General features: G+C 36.0%; 1 protein-coding gene across 6 annotated transcripts in view; it reads left to right on the plus strand.

Moving 5' to 3' along the window:
• RYR2 (ryanodine receptor 2) overlaps positions 1-20,845 on the plus strand; it is a 381,518-nt gene that overhangs the window by 101,490 nt on the left and 259,183 nt on the right. For all 6 annotated transcript variants that reach the window (XM_061365725.1, XM_061365727.1, XM_061365728.1 and 3 more), the window contains exon 3: positions 14,277-14,381. In XM_061365725.1, the coding sequence (XP_061221709.1) occupies positions 14,277-14,381 (105 nt within the window). The remainder of the gene's footprint in view (positions 1-14,276; positions 14,382-20,845) is intronic.

Below are 20,845 nucleotides of genomic sequence, written 5' to 3' on the forward strand. Positions count from 1 at the left end.
TCTTCTGTATATCTTGTGGAGCGTTTGAATTTTAAATAGGGAATGAATTTATGTTTGGAACTACTTTAGAGCTTGTTCTTAGGCTCAAGGTTGGTTTATTTGTAACAAGTGGAGAGCCAAATTCTACTCAGATGTATCCAGAAGGGTGTCATTCTAAACAGTGGGCAGGGGCACTGGCTTAACTCCTCAACCTTTGTTGCCTTGGGGAGAAAGCCTCTTTTTTCTTTTTTTCCATTTGTCTTCCAGAGTACAAGATCTGAAGGCAAGAATTGTTCAGTTTTTTTTCTGTCTTGTACACCAAACGCTTGAGCATGTTCTCAGTGGCCAAGGCAAATAATCTTAAAACTGTTTCTGCCAGCCAAGAAATGGTACCTGTACTTTGCACAGTTTTTGATTGCATTAAATCCAAATGTATGACAAAACGCACGTGGTATCCATTAATGTATGGATACAAGTAGATGCTTTTTGAGCAGATATTGACATGATGAAATGCTAAGTTTTTGAAAATTTGATTCACACTGAAGAATCAAATCAGGATTGTTGAAATTGGATTGTCCTGGGCATTTGTCATACAGTAAGGTGTTTGCTTGGGGGTTTTTTTGGTAGTTGCAGTCATTTCTTTCTGTGCTTATATTTCCGTTTTGTCCTTCTAAAGAAGTAAAAAAATACTGAGGCCTTTGGCAAGGCTTTGTAGCTCCACCTCTGAGGCAGTTTTAATTGCCCTTGTGTTATGTTGCCAAAATAAATGTTCATATTTAATGGCAAAGATGGCACTTAATCATCTGTAGTGTCATGTTCAGAGGAATCCATTTAGCAGACATTCACTAAGATCATCAATTTTAATAATTTAAATGAAAAGTTGGTAACCATTTCATGTGTACTTCCACATTACTTTCAAATTTAGACATATGTAGGGGAAGTCTTCATAGGCGTAGACCAGACAGGATTTTGTTCAATGAATCATTCTTTCACAATAAAATGCTTCTCTATAGTAGTTTTATGCAACACGATTAATATAATTGTAAATACTATTTATTATGTTGATAAATTTTGTTCTTTTTAAGCCCTGTATAAATCCTGAGCCTACATGCAGATGTGTAGCCATAGCCATCTGACCTGATTGTGATCCTTGTACTTAATCCCAAAACCCAACAGAATTAATTCTTGAAATGGAAAGTGAATAGTTTAAAGTAAATGTGAAATATTCAAATGAATGTGAAACACACTGGGTCAGATCTCCATGGATGTAAACCTGCAACAGAAATATGACTTTTTATCAGCTGAAAATTGTGTGCAGTATTAATAGGCATAATAATAAAATTTAGCATGTTTGGGGAATTAGGTGATGATACTACTCCAGATGATGGCACTGAATGAAGGAGTAGTACATATGATATGTACCCATACATTGTGTCTTAGCAACTAACCAATGCAATACAAATTTCAAAATGCTCTACTCATCTTTAATGATTTGTTTCATACTCATAATAACATAGGCCATCCAATCAAGAGATGTAATCCAAAACTGTAAAATTTTTGTTATTTAACAAACAAAACCTGAGTTGTAATTTCTCCATTCAAATAAGTAGTTTGCAACTTCAGTACCTAAATGTCTGTTAAAAGCAAACAAACCAGCCCTAAATGTTTACAATGGTGGTGGTTGTTGCTGATGGTTGTTTGGTTTTTTTGTTTGTTTGTTTTTAATAGTGGTGAAAGAGATGCAGGAATTCAAGTTGTGGTACATATTAAGTGAACAAGACCTGAAAAATCCCATTAAAGCAGTTTCCTTTATAACTATATATCCTGGTAACTGTTTAGGCCTCTCATTATTTAAAGATCAAAACAGAAAAAAAGGAGATACTATGCTGGAAAGCCTTGTCTGAGATAAAGCTGTGATCCAAGCACCATGATGGAAGGAGGTCAGATATGCTGTGTACAGTCATTGTTGGGTGAGTTTCCTGCAGGCTTTGCTGTGATTTAGCTTCTGAGTCCTACCGTTCTCAGTACTGTTCCTGTTAAAAAGGAGAGTTGCTATTGCATGATGGCTTTATTTATCTACGTTTTGAAAATTCTGCGCAAAGTAATGCCCTCACACGATTGCAGATTTGGTGGCTGGGTTTCTCTCCCCACCCTCCATGTAGTATGAAAGTCTTGGAACTCTTAATAATCTTGGGATTAGGTGTTAAGGACTGGAAACAGATTATTTGCCTTCACCAAATACACTAGCTGTACTACAATACTGTAAGAAAGTCCTTGAAAGATAAATAAAGTGATATATAGAGCAAAACCAGGTATTTTGAGGTGAGAGTTCTTATTTGCTGCATGCTTGTGCTGATCAAAGTTAAATCTGATACCTGTTCAATGCTAGGACAGCCCGGGCTGCTCTGGGCTTGTTGCATTACGCTGGGTAACAATATCACAAGGTTACACAATGGCATATTCAGCTAAGCCCTGTAGAGTTCAGGGTTTTAAATATTTTCTGTGATCGGTTTATAGCGGAGTTGAGTGTACTTCATTGGTACAGGAGGAGTAGTTGCAAAGAGTCACTGGATTTTTAATTAGACTGATATGTAGCTGCTCATCTGCAAACCTGAAAAAACAGATTTATAAGTCTGTGTGTTCCAAGCTAAGAACACATGAAAGTTTAAATGCTTATTTTAAGCTCTTTGGATAATGTTTGTCTAAAGCAAGAGTTTCAGTTTAGCAATGTATTCCTGCTCACCACTTGAAGTAATTGCATAGTTACTTTCTACTCAGTATTTTTAAGCACTGTCGGGCTAAATCTGGCTCAGCGGACTCCTGTGAATCATTCTAGCCCAATGGGCTCTCAGAAATTAGGATAAAGAAAAGTGGCCAATTAACGAGTGAATCTATGTGCTTCCTTGAGGTAAGTAATATCAATCACATCTGATTGATTGATTGATATCTGAAACAAAACAAAGGATATCAAGGATTTTTTTTTGTTTGGTTTTGTTTGCTTCTCAGACTTTTTGAGATTTTTATCTTTTGATGATTTTCAAGATTCTTGGGTTTTCCTTCTGGTTACTTCCCCATGAAAAATGAGGAAGACTTGTGCTTTTTTACCGATGGAGAGAATGCTGTATCTCGCTATCATAAGGAGTATTTACAATGTTAAATTGAGGGTGTTAATTTATAAATAACCTTGATTGGAGGAGGTAATAATTGTGCAAATGGAAAAAGCTTGGAGGCTGAGCATGTATGTTTTGTGTCCCTGTGCTTGAAACCCAAATGAAAGTTGTTTTTGATAATTTTCTTAATGCTGCTAAGGGGGTTGCTGCATACAAATACAAGCATGGCTTTTTCTGATTTCACAATTAAAAGAAGAGTTGCTCTGCTTTGCATTAAAAAAATATAAAAGAGGCTTGATTGAAAAAAACCAAACCCAAATTGTGTTCCTGAAGAGTCTGCATAAAGGCAGAAGGTCAGAGTGAAGGCTGCTTTTCCTAGTGTTTAATTATTTTTGAATAATGGCTGGAAGCTTGCTGTTTGTTTGAAAACTTGTAGGTACGAGTGATGGACATGCAATTTATGCCTGAATCATGAACCACACTGACGCCTCCAGTCTGTTTTTTCTAAATGAACCAACTTGAATGTAATAGCTGGAGGATGGGAATAATATTGTGGTTTCCCACAGTATGAATAGTAGCTTAAGATGTCCTTCCTTTCTCTTTTTTGGCTTGGCTTTTCCAAATAGTATTTATAAGTCAAAAGGAGTTTTATGGTTCTCTGTGCCTCAATGCAAGGATATTGTAAAGCAATGATTATGTTCAGTCTACATTTGTGCTGCCTTAAATCTGCTAGCTGGGGAGTTGTGTGAGCTGAAAGGGGTTGATGCTAATGTTCTGCTTAACTGAGTGTGAGAGTTTTTCATGTCTTACAGAAAGCGATATTGTTGTACAGATAGTAAGTCCCCGTGAATAATACTAATTGATGTTTTGAGCTTGAACTCCTTAGAATTTCTCTCTTCCCTTCCTAATGGATATAAGTAATGTATTTAGGAGTGGGAAGCTTTTTCTATTTTCCAGGTATTTACATGCTTTTCTTGACATATTAACAAAAATATCATCCACAAAAGCATTGCCTTTTCGTAAGAACTGGCTTTTTACACACATCACAAAATGCATAGGAAGCAAATGTCACTGGGCTGATTTCTAAAGGCTGATACAGTCTTCCCTTAACAATCCTGCATTCTCTACCTCTATGCTTCCTTTAATTGTCTTTTAATGGTATCAGGAAGTTAGGAATTTCAGGTTTTCTTGATGTTCCTCTTAGTATCAATGGGTTCTAATTGAGCAGTACAATGTTTACAGCTAGTAAAAAGCAATAATCTAGGGAAAGTGCATCAAAAGCAGTAGCAGCCATCATTCAAATGGCTTTAGATAATATAGGATGAATTAATTTAGCTAGTTTAGGATGCTTTAAATGGCCAAGGTATGGTTTGGTGATTAAAAGAGAAAGCAGGGACAAGTTGTTTCTAGAGGAAGGAAAGTGCCCAGGCTCTGTGACATTTTGATACCAAGACAAAAAGAAACAGCACAGCACAGGACTTGTCTGAGAAGGTTGGGCAGAGGTCCTAGAAGGCAAACAAATACTCTGCTCAGTGCAACATGAAGTATGAACAGCCTTGCCGAGAAGCCATTTGAGTGCCTTTTATTCAATAAACTGGAAAGTCCTGTAATACCAAATTTGTTTCTCCAGTATGTATAAATTAATTATTAGGCGGTACAAAAAGGTCCATAGAAATGGAGTACAATTGTAATGAAGTCTTATTTGAAATAAAAAACATGGCCTAGTTTGTTTAGCTGTCGTAAAAATACAGCTTGCTATGCCTTGAGTGCTGTATTTGATAGGTGTTTTGGTGAGTAGTACACTTAATGACCTCTTTTGACTGGTACAGTTGCAAGTATGTGTACAGATCATAAAAGTCCGATTTTATAAAATTAGCAAGAGAATTATTTCCTGTTGTGTACATTTAAAACTTATTTATTATGGAGGACAACTGTATTTATATTTTCCACAGATCCATTGTTTTCACATATACATAACTGACAATTGTTTTATTTCTATAGAAAAGATGATTATTTTTTTTTTGGAGAAGTAATTAAGAAGAGTTCTGGTTAGTTTGGAAAATTTGCAATATTTTTTTTTATTATTTTTAAAAAGCAATACCAAACAAAGGCATTTGAAAGGTTATGTTAAATCCCCAGCATAGACTTGCAGCTTAGTGAAGGAGTAGAGCATCTTTGCTTGGTGATGAAAGTTGAGATAATTGTTAAAATAAAGGCATCTATAAAATAGTGCATGATTTTCTATAATACATATCTGCAAAGGTCTTAATACTGTAGTTAATATCTTATGTGATGTCAGAGTGTGAAATCTTGAAAAGGAATAACTTGGGGACGGTAGAGAAGGGAACTCCAGGTTGGTGAATGGTCTGAATGAATGTGATAGTCTCACATAGACGTAGTATTTGTAAACTTCTTGTTATACTTCCTCCTTGAAAATGTATTCAGGAGTAGCAGGAAAAGACTAAAAGTTCACATAGTTTACCAGGTCCTTGAGACTGTCTTTATTGTTTGAATTCTTAAGCTGCTTTGAGCTCTTACATAATTCACTTCTGAGGCAGGTGGGCTCTTTGCTGGGAAATGCATGTGGATATTTCTGTCTAAATGGTACTTTGTGGCAGCTTTTTGTGCTGGTATGTCACTGAATGAAAATCAGAGAGCCCTTTAAAAGTTGTTTGCTTAACAACTTAGTAACAATATTTTGGCACCTTAGACCAAAATAGGACAGAATTTGGATCCTTAAGAAGCTGAACAAATAATCACTAATCAGCCTTACAAGCTTTGTGATTCTGTAGTTGATGAAGGTGCACAGTAAAATAAATGGGTGTTTTTTGTATTATGCAGTGTATTCTCAAATGCAGTTCCACGCACACCCAGGCAGGGGTTTTATATGTTTACACATTTACAGATAAACCACAATTTCTGAGTATACATGGTGAGAGAATTTGTTTAAAAATAGATATTTATTCTTGAAAATATTATTGTACTCTTCATGAGCAGTGAAACTCTGGCAGTATCTGTCCCTGAATCTATGAAGAATTTACTGGCAGACAGCCCATGCTGTTAGGGGATGGCACACCTAAATTTGAATAAAGTACATCTAGCTTCTTCAGTGCTGGTAGGGCAGGCTGAAAATTCTGTGGGTGGTTGTATTTGATTTGTTTTGATTTTTTTTTTTTAATTAAGCATATGAATGAGTCCTGACTCAAAAAAAAAAAAAAAAAGTATGCATTATTCATTTGAGTTAGAAAAACTGATCTGTTTTGCATAGGTGTGAAGAAAATACTGCCAATATGCGGTTTAGTACTGTAAGTGCCTAAGTGCATTGTTACATCTAGCCGCAAAGGATTTTGATAGCCGTGTATGCTTTGCTACTTTTAAATTGTGTTGCCCAGGAGAGAGCTGATGATGCATCTCCTTTATTTCATTTACAAACAAGTCAGAGATGACTCAGAACATAAATTCCCTAGTCCCCACTTCCAGCAATATTTGATAGGCACGGGTTTTCCCAGTTGACTGTTGATTTTGGGAGCACAAAATAGAAAGAATACTAGTTGAAAACGTGCAATAAAATACCTTGAAGTTAAAATTTTGTGTCTGTTATTTTATTTTATAGTTGATAAATTATGAAATAAGTATGCAGGTTTTGCTTCTTGTAGGCCTGTTGTTTCACTACAAAGTGAATGAGATCCTCATTAGAGTTGGTGTAGGGTATTCTGGAAGGGTTAGTATTGATATTTATTTGGCTTTCACTTTTACATGTTATAATTCCACTGTGAAGATTTCAGCTGTGGGAAAAATTTAATAGTAAGAGACTTTCTGCAAATAATGACTTACTGTTTATTATGCAGTGGTAAGATTTCTACTGAGACAGGTTAGGCTATGTCAGTTATTTGTTACAGCCACAGAAGACTTGCACGTTTACCCTGCATGTTTGATCCTGAAAAATTATAGGATTCCTGCTTTGAAATATGATTTTTTTTTTTAATGAACATAGCTCATCATAAATAACAAATGTGTGTGTATATATATATATATGTATATAATTAAAAATAAAATAAATCTGGTGAGAGATTAGAAAGATTTTGCTGTTGCGTGTCTGCTATGCTTTCCAGAAAGGGGCAAAAGAGTATTTTATAAAGATCATCTTTCTGATCAGGAGTCAAAAGGTAGCTACTTCTTCCAGGTCCTAAAGCAACAGTACCCTCCCAAGTCGTAATACCATAGAATTTTCCATTACTTGTTGCAGTAGCTATATATATATATAACATAATCTCTAAGAATAAAAGGGAATTATAGAGTTTTGAGTAATACACAAAAGATTAGCATAGTAACATAGAATTTGCAGAATCAGCATGAAGCTAAACAAAAAGTGTTTTGGTAATTTGGATGTGTGCCTAGAACCTCTGTGGTACTGTTTATCCTATGAGAATTTTTATTTTATTAATTAGCATAGAATTTTTTCTAATTACCTTAAAAATGAGCACATCTACACTGCATTAGGGTGATACAGCATTAGCTAATGTTCATCTAAGCTTCTGGCTGCAGCAGCATAAGATGTAATGTCTGTTTTGTTGATTGACATGGTTTATCCACCAAGGCTGAAATGCAGTTGTATGGCTTCTTACCCAGTATCACTTTTTATGTGTTGCTGAAAGTTTTAAATTTTCAGGGAACAGTTAAAAAAGAGAAACAGCCTTCAGTAATGTAGATATGTTGGACTTAAGGCATAATTAAAAAGGGGACCAGAGGGAAGAGATGGAATGTAAGAGAAAATTACCTCTTACTCTTGTTAGAGATGGAATGTATGAGGCTCTAAGTCTGTAAAGAAAGTAAACATCATACTGGGAATTACAACTTCCAAGCAGTGAAGGCAGTCTGTTCTGTTAATAATAGCCTCAAGACCCTTGACAGCTCTCTGGAAGAAAGTTGTTACTGAAGAGCATAAGCTGAGGAATTGTAGCATGAAAATTTGATGCTCTTTCCAAGCATAAAAGAATATAATTGTGCTTATGTAACAACAGCCTAAGTATAGGTTTCTTATGCATTTTTGAAGGAGGTTGTGAGAGAAGAAAAAAACAAGAAGCAGTTTCCTTCTAAATGTTGTTATACTTTCAGTTTGTAGAGCCCTAGTTTCAGGTAATACATTTCTCTTTGCCAGTGAACTGTTCCACTGTGACCAGCAGATGACATACATTATCATCTGAAAATAAAAGTAGGGAAGGATTTTGGTCTTCACTAGTGTCATAACTCATATAGGTTAAAAACTAGTAACTCCTTGTGATAAGACAAAGACTTCTGTAGATGGGCATTTATCTTGGATACATCAACATGAAGTTTGAGATTTTTTTTCACTGCTGGGTTTGTCATATCTAATGCTTCATTTAAGAGAGAGTTTTGCACACAGAAATGTGGTTACAATAGGGAAACTTTGTATATGCGACCACAAGAATAGAATCTATTTAAAAAAAATTAAAACAAGTTGTTTAGGTCAGATAAACAAGATCTGTTATCAGCGCTTGGTGGTTTAGGCAACTAACATGATTATAAGAACCACTGGGCACTTAGAGCTGTCTTGTGTTCTAGGCTTTGAAAATTAATTTATTGCAATGTATTTGCAGTTCTCCCACTAGCTGTTTTGATCTGTGTTGGTGGTCTTTTCCCTTGTTGTTGATTTGTGGTGTTTTTATTTTGGACCCTATTCTGGCTTTGTTCTCTGGCTACTTTGGTAAGTTCTTCATTTTTTTTCCCCCTGAAACAGCTGTCCTGTGAGCAAGGAATCTTTACAGCTTCAATTGTTAACAAGAAAATTTTTACTATGTGAAAAATTAGGAAGTAGAACTTGACCACATATTCGAAGTTTTTCCTAGAAAAAATGAAAAGCATACTTGTGATAAAGCATACTTGTGGTAAAAGGCCACTCCCACTCTCCCCAAAACATGGGGACATTACAGTTTTCAGAGACAGGATCACAAAAAGTTTTGAATGTTGTAAATTAATCTTTTGATGGAAACAACTATTTTGGGTGGAATAACCTGTAAGTGCCTGGTACAGAAAGTGATTGTTTCATACTGAAATAAGACTAAGTGACTGAGAGCAAGTTTTTTGTAGGAGATGGCCATGTAAGCCTCATGGTCTTCCAACAATAAACAGTCAGGAGCTTGAACCAGTTTTTGAAAGATCCTCTCTTCTAGACCTGGAAGTTAAGACTCATAATTCATTCCCCGTCTTTTCCGTTTGCGGATTTGGTGAATCTGATTCATCCTATTTAGCTCATGGGACTTGTCGTCAGAGCCATTACTTCTGTACAGGGTCCATTTTTTTTGATGGCAAGCTTGAAAACATGGAAAGCTGTGCCTTCTATGTGGAGTCCTAGAAAGGGACGTTTTTGCTTGGTAATACTGACTGTGTTTCGTCACTGTCACCAGACAGAATATCATTTAAGTAAAAAGGACTGCCAAAAAGACTGAGATGTATAAATTTAAATGTAACTAGAAAATAGATGATGGGTACAGTTTCTTTCAGGCTATTCCCACAAATAGAACTACAGATGTTTTGCTTAATTCTGTACTAAAGTTAATTTTCTGAATCCTCCTACTTGGATTCTCAAAGTTAGGCATCTAATAAATGTGTTAGTTTTAAAAAAAGTTATGAACACCCACATCTCATTTTTTGGCACTGGTGTAAACTGTGGATGCTTCATAAATCAGGCTGCTTAGTTAGGTGGCTCTTAAGGCACTGATGTGTGAATATTTAGTATACAGTTAGAGATGAAAAACCTGCAAATGAATTTTCATTGGGGTTTTGGTTAGAAGAGAAAATAACCATGAGCTGAGCCTAAGAAAACAACTAGGAAGCCTGCAAATACCTATAAATAGAAATAAAGCTGAGGTAAAGTTGCTTATTCTTAGAGGTAGAACTGTGGTTACTGATGCTATTTATTATTCTTCAGTCTTGGACTAGTATTTATGAAAGGTAGAAATTTACATTCACAAGATTATATATATATCAAATTATATGAGCAGGTCATGTTATTGTGGCTTGTTAGCATTGTCTGATCATCAGTAATGACAGTGGGACAGAATTTTACATCTCAGCCTGTTGCCTTCATTGTCATCGTGGTGGCGTGCAGCATGCTTGTAAATAATAATTCACTAAAAACTGAAGTAATGTGTAATGAATGCATCCAGTATCCATTATTCAGTTGTGGGCTGGACTAGAGTTAGAGATATTTTTAAATAGCATTTCAAAAGCTTTATTCTGAACACCTTTTTAATATAGGGTATGATTATCTAATTTGCAAACCTGCTTCCCTCAGAGTAAGGCATAATTTACTATGCAAATACTGCTACAAGAAGTTAGTGTACACAATAAATATAATTTAAAATGGCAGGAAAAATAAGGGACTCTCAAATTTTCTAAATAATCCAGCAATTACTCCAGTAATAGACATGCTTTAAAAATTGCAGATAAGAATTGCATTAATTGGTCTAGTTTTGCTGACTGTGCTATTACAAGCAATAATGAAGGATCAATAGAAAAAGTTAATAACTTATTTTTGTTCTAGCAGTACTGATGAATCTGCTTTTGAAGTTTAATATGCAGTTTCTAGTTTGTGTAATCTATTTTTTTTATCAAGCTGCATGCATATTAGGTTGTAATTGTCAGTGATGAAATTGTATAGACAAATAAGTGACAAGATAAAACTGCAAAGAAGAAAAGAAAATCAGTAATGTTTTAAATTCTGAGAAATACTGGGGAAAAAAGTTGCTACTTTTTAAGTATATCTTGTTAAGAATAATTAAAATATAATTGATTTTGCAAGTGTATCAAAATGTATTATTTTATACTATACATTTCATTTTATACATACAATGCATTCCAATACATTATTGAAAAGTAACTATTTTGAATACTGCCATTGTTTATCACAATTTTCCACTGATCTTTCACATTAAAGATAAGTGATACAGGTTCCCTGGACTGCAAGGGGCCTCATTACATATTCTGTCACAAAACAAAATAGATCCATTTAGAATATAGAATCATAGAATAGTTAGGGTTGGAAAGGATCTTAAGATCATCAAGTTCCATCCCCCCGCCATGGACATTTTTCTTATTTTTCATGGTTTTCATGGTTATTTATGTCTGCTGAGACATCTGCTTTTGAGCACTGGTCATCTTTTGGGGTATTAACTGTGTTCCATTCTCAAAATAAAGATTTATTATTGCCGTTAAACTGCTGAAAATTTCCGGGTTGTTAAAAGTAGTTTTGCTTTTTATTGAAACTTCATTGATGGGTGGTTGTTAGCAAAATATTTTCTTCAGAACTCTTTATGGTTGAATAGTGTGTTTATATTCTAGCAAAGCAGTCACTAAACTATCTGCCTACACATTTGACCTGTCCTGAAAAAAAGCTTGATATTGCAAAACTGATTGCTACAGCTTTTCCTTGCTGCCTCTGGATTATGCAGTAATTTTCCAGATTGGGAGCTAAATACTATAATGTAATTTCTATGAAAATACCTGTCAGTAGGAAATGCTAGGCTGCCATGTAACACTGAATACCTTTTCATATTTCATCCTCCATCTCTATGTGAGTTAATATGGAGAATTAGAGGACTGGTAGAGGTGGTGGGTTTTATTCCTCATTTTTATTTTATGCTTTGATGAGATGGAAAATGCACTGTGAATAACATTTTTAGTATAATTACCTGGAATTGTTATTGGGGGGGGGCTATTCCAAATAGGAACCATCAATCTGTGTCTGTATACCAGCCTGAAGCCTTATCTTCTATATCCAAAACTTTATAGGTATCATCATTGAAATAGACTGTATAGGGGTGTGCAGAGATCTAACTGTCTGAATTAAATATTCTGTCAGTTCTCCATCTGTCCCATGTATGTTCATGCCATGGTGGTTGTAGAGTGTATGCAGCCCTGCCTGTGGGGTCTTCAGTAGAGCAGATTTGGGTGAGAAACTGACAGGAAGAGTCCAAATCACATGCTCACTGCAAACATCAGTAGATGCATCTTTCTTCAGCTCTTAGGGCTTCCTTCAGCTCTCTGAGGGCTGCCAAGTGTCTAGCCGTTCATGCAGCAAAGATGAGGGAGGATAATGTGCTCTTCCTTTTGTCTTAAGAAACTAGTTCTAACATTTTGCTAGACTGCAAGAAGTCTCTTTCACTTAATTAAAGCAAGATTATCTCATACAGCTCACCTCTATTGCTCTCTGGCTGCTCAAAGTGTGTCTTACCTGCTATGAGAGTAGCTGAAAAATGTTCATTGGGACTCCATTCACAGTTTTAATCAGGAGGGAAGAAAATACTCATGGCTGTCTTGAATGGAAAGAAGAATTGAATTGATGAAGGAGGAGTATCCTAGTTATGTTGGCTTGATCACTGTGAAATGATGCACGATTTTCTGTGTTTTAGGATGTATAACCTGTAAGGTAGATTTAATAGTAAATAATTTTGATAGGTCACAATATTGTGTGTGGAACATGCGAAACATATTCTGCCAGCAGAAATCTTGCTTTAAATGGCACTAGTAACAGTAGTAACATTGTTATGGAGACTGTTTGCTTATATGTTTGCTTTTAACCAAGCAGATGTAGAAAATGTATCATCATCTGTTTTCTTCAGACTTGTTTGTCAGTCAGTCTTCACTGGGGAGTACTGAGAGCAGGTTGGCTGCCAAGCAGTTCGTCTCTGTGAGGCTTTCAAGAACAGAAAATTGTACTCGTGTTTACTGAGCAGAAACAACACCTTGCAACCTATGATCTCTGAGTGCTCTCTTTCATGCTTTGTAAAGTATGGGCTTATGATAGTACTAGCATTACAAGGATGGTTTGAAGAGAATCTAATTAGTTGTCTGTTGGCCTAGTAGTAGCATGAAAAGGACTGCTGTAGTGTCTGTAGCTACAAAACAAAAATGCTAACAAGAATACTAACAAGTAAAGTAGAGGCCTGATACTAAGTGTTGGCATAAAAGTATTTCATGCCTAAGTAAGTATTACTGCATGTCAGTCAAAATCCCATACAAAAAATGATGCTATTTAATGCTTTTTGATCAGGCTAAAGCTTTAATTTCAAATACAAGTTTATATTAATTTATTGAAATACAAATAGTGGAAAGTAACAAAGGATCTATTATTAAAATTAGTTAATAGACTTAAATTACTGTAGTTAGGAGTGATGAACAACAATTTAATAAGCTGTTATTGAAAGTGTGAGTTATTCTGAGTAAACTAAAAGAAAAACCCTCTTGAAAAGAGGGAATTAAATGGTTTTGCAGCTAGCTTTTACAGTTTAATGTTTGAGGCCTTGGAAGAGGCTTCTACAAACTGTGAGCAATATGAATAAATGTACAGTTTTACAGCTTTAGCAGTAAAAAGTATTTATGATGTATAAAACCAATTTCCAATAGTCAGTAAAAGCATACCTAAACTAAAATATGCAACTAACATGAAAAGAAAAAGAGGAGGAACATGAAAGAATTTCTGGAGGCAAGAAAAGGTGTGTAGGGGTTGCATATTCTACCAAGAGAAGAAAAGATCCCCACATAAAATCTAATTTTAGGGTTACTTTGTTACTTTTTAGCTTAGACATTTCTATTGCAAACCTGTTTCAGTTTTACTAAGAATTTTTATGATAATCTGGAAAATTCTTTTCTATAGCTTAGTGTTTGTTTTTGTTTTTTTTTTTTCCCAGTCATGACAACTTAAATGTTTATTTTTGTAAGACTAGTTTTATCCTGCGTAGAGCAGAGTAGGGTAAAGCATACTGCCCTGCAGGGCTGAGAAGCTGCTGGCTTGGCCTTGGTACTCAATGACTAATGTTTCCAGTACAGAAAATTCATCTTGACCTGGAAACCATCATAAAGAGGGAGTTCTGGCTACAACCAGTAGTGTAAAAACTGATAATCCCCTCCTCCCACCCAGTGTCTCAATACCAATGACCCAATACCCCCAGTGTCAGCTTGCAGATGCTGAGCAGAGGGGAAGAATCACTGTCCTCCTCTTGCTGGCTAAGCCATAACTGTTGTAGCCCTGTATGTGGGTGGCTTTCACAGCCTCTAGGTTACAGCAGATTTTTCAGATTCATGGAAATTGAGAGAGAACAGAAGCACTGGAATGTGCCATTCAGCAAATCTGTCACTAATGTGATTGCATGTTTTTCTTTCACCTAGAATGTTCCACCTGATTTGTCCATTTGCACCTTTGTGCTGGAGCAGTCTCTGTCAGTACGGGCCCTCCAAGAAATGCTGGCCAACACAGAAGAAAAGGCAGAAGGGGTAAGTTATTAGATATTCACCTTTTTTCATCTTGCAAAATACAGTTTGTTTGGTTGGTTTTTGTGTTGTGTTGTGTTTTTTTTTCCTGAAATGTGTACCACAGATTTCGTGACTGGCAAAAGCTCCTTTGCTATAGGAATGATCTCATACTGAGAAATTCTAAACATTTCCAGCTTCCACTGAAGCTTTCCAGGGTTGTAAATTCCCAACAATTTCAATGTGCTGTGGGTCAACATAGAGCTCCAAGAATGTTTTAATTTGAGATATTATAATGTGAAATATAAAGCTTGACCACTTGTTCAGAACAGCTAAGCTTTCTGAGCATTTCTGACTATATCAAGAGAGACTGTTAAGTAGTCTTAAAATGACCTGTGTGTTGTTTTTCTCTATAATTCACCTTTAGAGCTGCAAATAAATTGGTATTGAGTATTTGTGGATAAGAAATGTGGAAACTAATGTATTTATACAGTCTGGAAGATGAAGGATACAGGAATTAATTAAATTATTATTTATCCTAATGGGAATTGTTTCACTAGCAAATAGGTATTTACAAGTAAACCACTGTAGTGTAATTAATGTTCTCTGCTGTGTAATTAAGTTGACTTGTTATGATGTAGTTGGGTGTTCCGTATACACCCAGTTAGGGTGGATTTGAATGCTGTACTCCAGCTGAAATCCTATAAACTGTAAGTGAAGAAGAGTGACTATAGGCCCAGCAGTTACACAGATAAAAGAGAAACAAGGGTTAACTATAAGTCTGTCACTCAAACTGGCAGAAGAGAAGCATGTCTCTGATATTTCTGAGAATGTCTTGAGAAAGCAAACTTTAACATAGTGTAGTCAGTCCTAAAAATGCCAGGCACTGAGACTGAAAATGATACCCAGGAAATGAAATCCAGGAGCAGTCCTATGGCTGCAGTGTCAGTCTGGGCTGTCAGTGACAGTTTGTTCCAAGGCCTTACTCCAACAGCAAGAGAATGAAAAGCACATCTTAGAGAGGAGATGATACCACAGGAAAAAAAAATTAAATAGAAGATATAATCATGATGTCAAAAATTGCAGTTCAAACCCAAAGATGTGCAGTGATAACTCAGTAGGGTCATATGGGTGAAGTAGAGCAACAGTTTTCTTGCTGCTTAATCCCGCCAGATGTAAGCAGAAACAAAACAAATTGTAGGGGGGGAGTATGTGTTAAAGTAATGCTGTAGGGCAGAACAGAGTCAATGAAAAACAACAAAAAAACCCCTTAAATTTTTGAATACAAAGTATTGAAACTTTTTAAAAAACCATAACATTAATGTGCAGGTTTTCTGTTGGGCTGTCATTAGAAGTCTTGGGGCCAACTGTTAAGTGAATATTTACTCTTAATACCAAGTTCACATCCAGAGATAAAGAATGAATTTCTCTGCAGAATGGTTAGAAAATGTGAGCTCTGGGATTCTGAGGGCTTTGTAGAAGTCTCAGAACTTTTGCACTAGTTCTGGACTATTTTCTGCACTAGATGTGAACAAAAAAAGGGCACAGTGACGCAAGGGACCTACATAGCTTCAAGCTGGAAGAAATGTGTTTGATGGTAATCGGGTATTTCCTGGAAACAATTAGTGATGTTTCCTATGCGTAACCATGAAGGTTAGAGTTCTGGACATTCGTCTGTCTGCCTAAAGAAAAGTGATGGTACTTGTGCTGGTGTACAGTGCTCTGTACTTAAGGGTCTCTGAGATGGACATAATAAAGGTAAGACAAAATCTGAGTGTGGTCATTATGCAGTTGTTAGATGTTTACAGAGTAGTTTACTGTGCTCTCAACACCTATTAAATCCCATTATTAACAGAAGATAGAGCTACAGCTATACCAACCCAGATACCTGGTGTTCACTGGATAATGAATATATTTCTATAAAAAATTTTGACTGGCTTCTGTGCAAATTAAGAATATGCCTGTGAGTGTCTGGCTTACTGATATATTGATATTAAAAGAGAATAATCTTGAAAATAGCAGCTTGCAGATGAACAAGGTCATACTGTTGTCAGTGTTGTTATTTTTCTTTCTAGCAAGTCTCTGGAAGCCCAGAATAATGATAATACTAAAATGACTGACTTTGTACTTGTTGATAAATTAACATGACTTTTGGTATCTGTATGAAAAATAGGTAAGGTTTTTCTTTGTGTTTATAGTTATCTGTTGTGGGGTAGACACTTATGTAGGCAGCTTCGTATTTACTTGAAGTAACTGCTAGTACAAATGAATTTTCCATTTAATGACTAATGTAGTTACTTCAAGCTTTATGAGAAGACATAATTTTATGCATGCATCTGAAGCACTTACCTTCCTAGAGCAGCATCAATTTTTTACTTTATAAGTGTTTCCTTTCATTTAGGAGAAGAAAGTGTAACAGTTTTCTTTAGATATTGTTACTATAAACTTGATTCAATATGACCTTAGTTTTCTAATGGAAAGAGTCCTGCAAAGGGAGGCCTTTTCAGTCCTCTATTACTTCATTACATTAGAAATCAGTGAGACTGCTGTGTTTAAAAAGTGGTCTCCTTGTGCTTCTTCTGTGGTATGTCATCTCTTGAATGTTATGTTTATATAGCAGGTGTTCTCATTATATAACAGGTAAGTCAGCAGTGATGAAATGCTTGAGTAATATGACCAAAAACTCATGCTGACTTGAATCAGAACAAAAAGAAACTTTCCTTGTGCTTAAGAAAGAATAAGTAAGTGCAATAACTGGATTTAATTTGAGTTCTCAATTAGTGTTTATTAAATCTGCAGGAGTACCTCTGCAATAAATACCTGCATTTTTAGTGCAAGAATCCCAAATCTAGAATTTCCATACTTCAGGAGATTAGTGATCCATTAATCTGAGTACACCCACTTCTCTATCCTGAATCAGCTAAATGCTAGTATCACACAACAGTGGGAAATGGGTGAAATTTCATAACACGGAAAGTGCTTCTTGTAGCTCTAGGTACCGAGTAGTTACTTTGAAGTTTCACTCCTCTTTAAAATACTATGCTTAGCTCTGGCAGTTTATTAAAACATTGGGATTCATAGCTTGATTGTATGCTTTTGGTTTAAAAAATAAAGCCACAACCTCTTTTATTAGTAAATAGTTGTGTAAATGAAGACTGTCACTACATGTATGCCCAGAGTCTGGCTCTGGTCTCTGAGGCAAGCAGAGCTATACCTGCTTTGTCCTAGATAGACCTATAGCCTAGGTATTATTTTGTAATTATTTTTACTTGGTTTTTTGGTGTAACCTTTTTATTATTAGAAAAGCATGTGAAATATGAAAAGGGAAATCCTTAGTTTTTTATAAAACATTTAGGACCAGAAAAAGCCTTTAGGTTATCTGTTCTTAGCCTGGGCAATAAATTTTTTCAGTGAACTCTCTTCAGAGCCCAGTGCCTTGTTTTTCATCAAAGTTACCAGACTGAATGATCTTGAGAAAGTGAATCCAGGGCTTTCTGGAATAATTTAGCAGTGGTCAGGACAAGATGTAACTGTGGTTTGCTTCTGATTTTTTTTTCTTTTTTTTTTTTTTTTAAACTCTGATTATTTGTGTGTTTCTGTGGTTTAATCAAATCTTACTGTACCAGATTCAAGAGCTCTACCATTTAATACTTTCTCCTTGTGAAAGTGCTGGAATGCCATAATAAATAATTTCCCAGAAATTTTACCTGATTTTCTTAGGAAATTGTATCTGTCCATCTACTCATTAGTAGTCCTGTATTCAGTAACTTCTGAGATTTCTGGATGATATAAACAATATTAGAATCAAAGGTAGATGGTTATGTAGGAACCATACCACTACCTTTGAGGTAATTAAAAACCCCTCACACTAATCTTGACATTCAGTCAAGATTTTCATAATGCAGTTCTGTTTCTAACTCTCATCTTGCAGGTATCAGTATACATCTTGGGGTGCTTTTTATGCTAACGATGTTGTATATGCATCATTGGCTTTCATATTGATCAAGTTTGAATGTTAATGGTCTTCCCCAAAGGGATAACATTTGGATGGCAGCAGCATGTGTAGCATTTAAAAGAAAAGAAGAGGTAGGACTAGGACTGTGAGTAGTACTGAAGAGGCTGGATTCCTGTCCTGCACAGAAATGGGAAAGAATTGAGTCTGGGGAGGAGCAGGCTTCATCTGTATGTTGCCTGCATGCTGTGTCAGAGTTGGTGATGAACCTCCATGGTTTCTGACAGTTTCACTGAACAGGTCTGGATGGGTACTGTAAGCATGAAAACACATCTGCATGTGTGTAACTGCATCTCATCATGGCAATAAGAAATTAGAATCCATGGTAGCTACATCACTGAGTGAATCTACAATATTACAGCAAAAATGGCAGGTTTCATGAGACCTATTTTACACCTAACAATTATATGTTTGTGGAAAAACGATTTCTTTAAATGCATAGCCATTCCTTAGCAACTGTGGTAATGTTGATTCAGTGAGAAGGTATGGCTTCTAGTTTTGGAAGCTTATGCTGGAAAGCCATTAAGTGTTTTGTTTCAATAACAATAGTAAACCCAAAGCCTTCTAATCACGTGAGTGTATCTGTCTATTTTAAGTATGTTGTGTGAGACTTACACTATTCCAGGTCTAAAGGTAACAGGCAGATTTGATTTAATTTTTTTTTTTTTTTTTATTGTAGAGAATAGCGTTTTTAGTTTACTTATGAGGATGGCAACAACTCTTGAGTTGGATGTAGGGGGAGAGAAGGGGTGTATGACCAGGGGTCATAACAGAGCTCTCTCTGAACAGAACAGCTGAAAACAGGGAGTAGCTCTGTTTGCAGAGGTGAGATTCTGCCTCTGGGCTCCAGGTGCCTGATTTATAGCCTGGGCTGGGACATGAGTGCAGCAGAAGCTGTGAACCCCTGATCCACAGGTGTACTGTCTTGGTTTTTTTCAGTGGCAGGGTGATCCACCTTAGCTAAACTCAGCAGGGATGGAGGGCTTGGGATGGGCTCAAAACTCAGTGGGAACTATAAACCAAGACCTTGCCTCAGTGTGCATCAGAATCCCTCAACCTTTCTTAAACCTGGATTTTATTTCTTAGTGTTTGAGCTGCCACTCTGCAGGCAGGACCTTGTCCTAGCAAGTTATTTATACAATTTTTGTAGTTAATGCTTGTTTGTGCAGGTAGTGCTGATGGTGCAGAATGTGCTTGTAATTATGGCAGTACATGCAGCTTCAGCTTCTGAAGCAGCCTTTAGTAGATGATTATTGATAAATACTCAGAACGCTTTTCCTGAAAGAAGTTTCTAGTTAAAAAAATGTTGGCATGAGTCACAGAAGATAATGGTATAAACAAAACAGAAGGAAAAGGACAAATTTGGAAACCCTGTGGGGTTTTTTCCACAATTTTTTTAGTTGTGATTATTTCATGTGGTAAATTCACGTAACGTAGTATATATGTAGGTCATCTAGAGGCTCACTAGTTTAGGTAACTGGATATTTATGCATTTTTTTCTGTTTTTCTAAAATTCCATTTTCAGATGCTTAAAAGCAGTTTACTGTGTAGGTCTCTACTTCTTGAAAAGAACTTGTGCATTTGTCCTAATTTTCATAGTGTCAGTAACTGATAAATCCTTTGGGTGTTTCAAGGAATGTCAGGAGGGTTTCCTTACGCTCTGTTGCTGTTATTTAGGTACGTTACTTAGTGAAATATGCACCCTTCATTTTAACGAAAGTACTTCCTGGTGGGTTTGGAGATCTTCAGAGGAATGTATTAGGTGGACAGCATTTTCCTCTGCCTAGAGGAAAGACCACAATTGTCTTTCTGCAGTGATCCCACAGGGTACAAAAGGCCGAGTCCTTTCCCAATTTGGCTTGAAACTGGAGTCAATAAATTTTGAACTGCATATTTGTCATACAGTTTGTCCTGGAATTGTCTAAAGTTTATAGCTGAGAGAATTTGCTCCTTGCTGTTTTTCTAGGAATAGTTTTTGGTAGGTTTTTAAAATTCTGCCATTTAAGTTTCCCAATGAAAATTTAAAGCAAACGGACTTAATGTTTAAATGCTTCATTCTCAGCGTATTTACTTCTCTGTAAAGTAGAAAATAAAACCTCATAATGGGGCTGAGAACATTTGTGAAAATGACAATTAAAACACAGATGCTCTCCAAGGTTGTGCACTGTTTAGCCTTTCTGTAGCTTAGATGTCTGCATCTACGCAGCCTGCCTAGTCCATTCTCAGCTCATGAATACCATGGCATGGGTTGACATGAAAAAAGAGTACACAGGATAGACATACTACTTGGAGTTTTTCTGAAATCTCAGTGACTTTTCCTACTTTTTCCAAGTAATCACTTTCATAAATGGTTTCAATATTTTTCTGGCCTTATGTGAAACTGTAAAGAAAATTATACATTAGCACAGAGATCTCTGTAGGAAAATTAAAAGCTCAAGCAAGGGATTAATGGAATTAACTGATTTGTCAATCTTTA

This window comes from Neopsephotus bourkii, unplaced genomic scaffold (assembly GCF_033783945.1).
Source record: "Neopsephotus bourkii isolate Nb327-2 ecotype Australia unplaced genomic scaffold, CSIRO-AGI_Nbou_v1 NB_1292, whole genome shotgun sequence".
NCBI lineage: Eukaryota > Metazoa > Chordata > Aves > Psittaciformes > Psittacidae > Neopsephotus > Neopsephotus bourkii.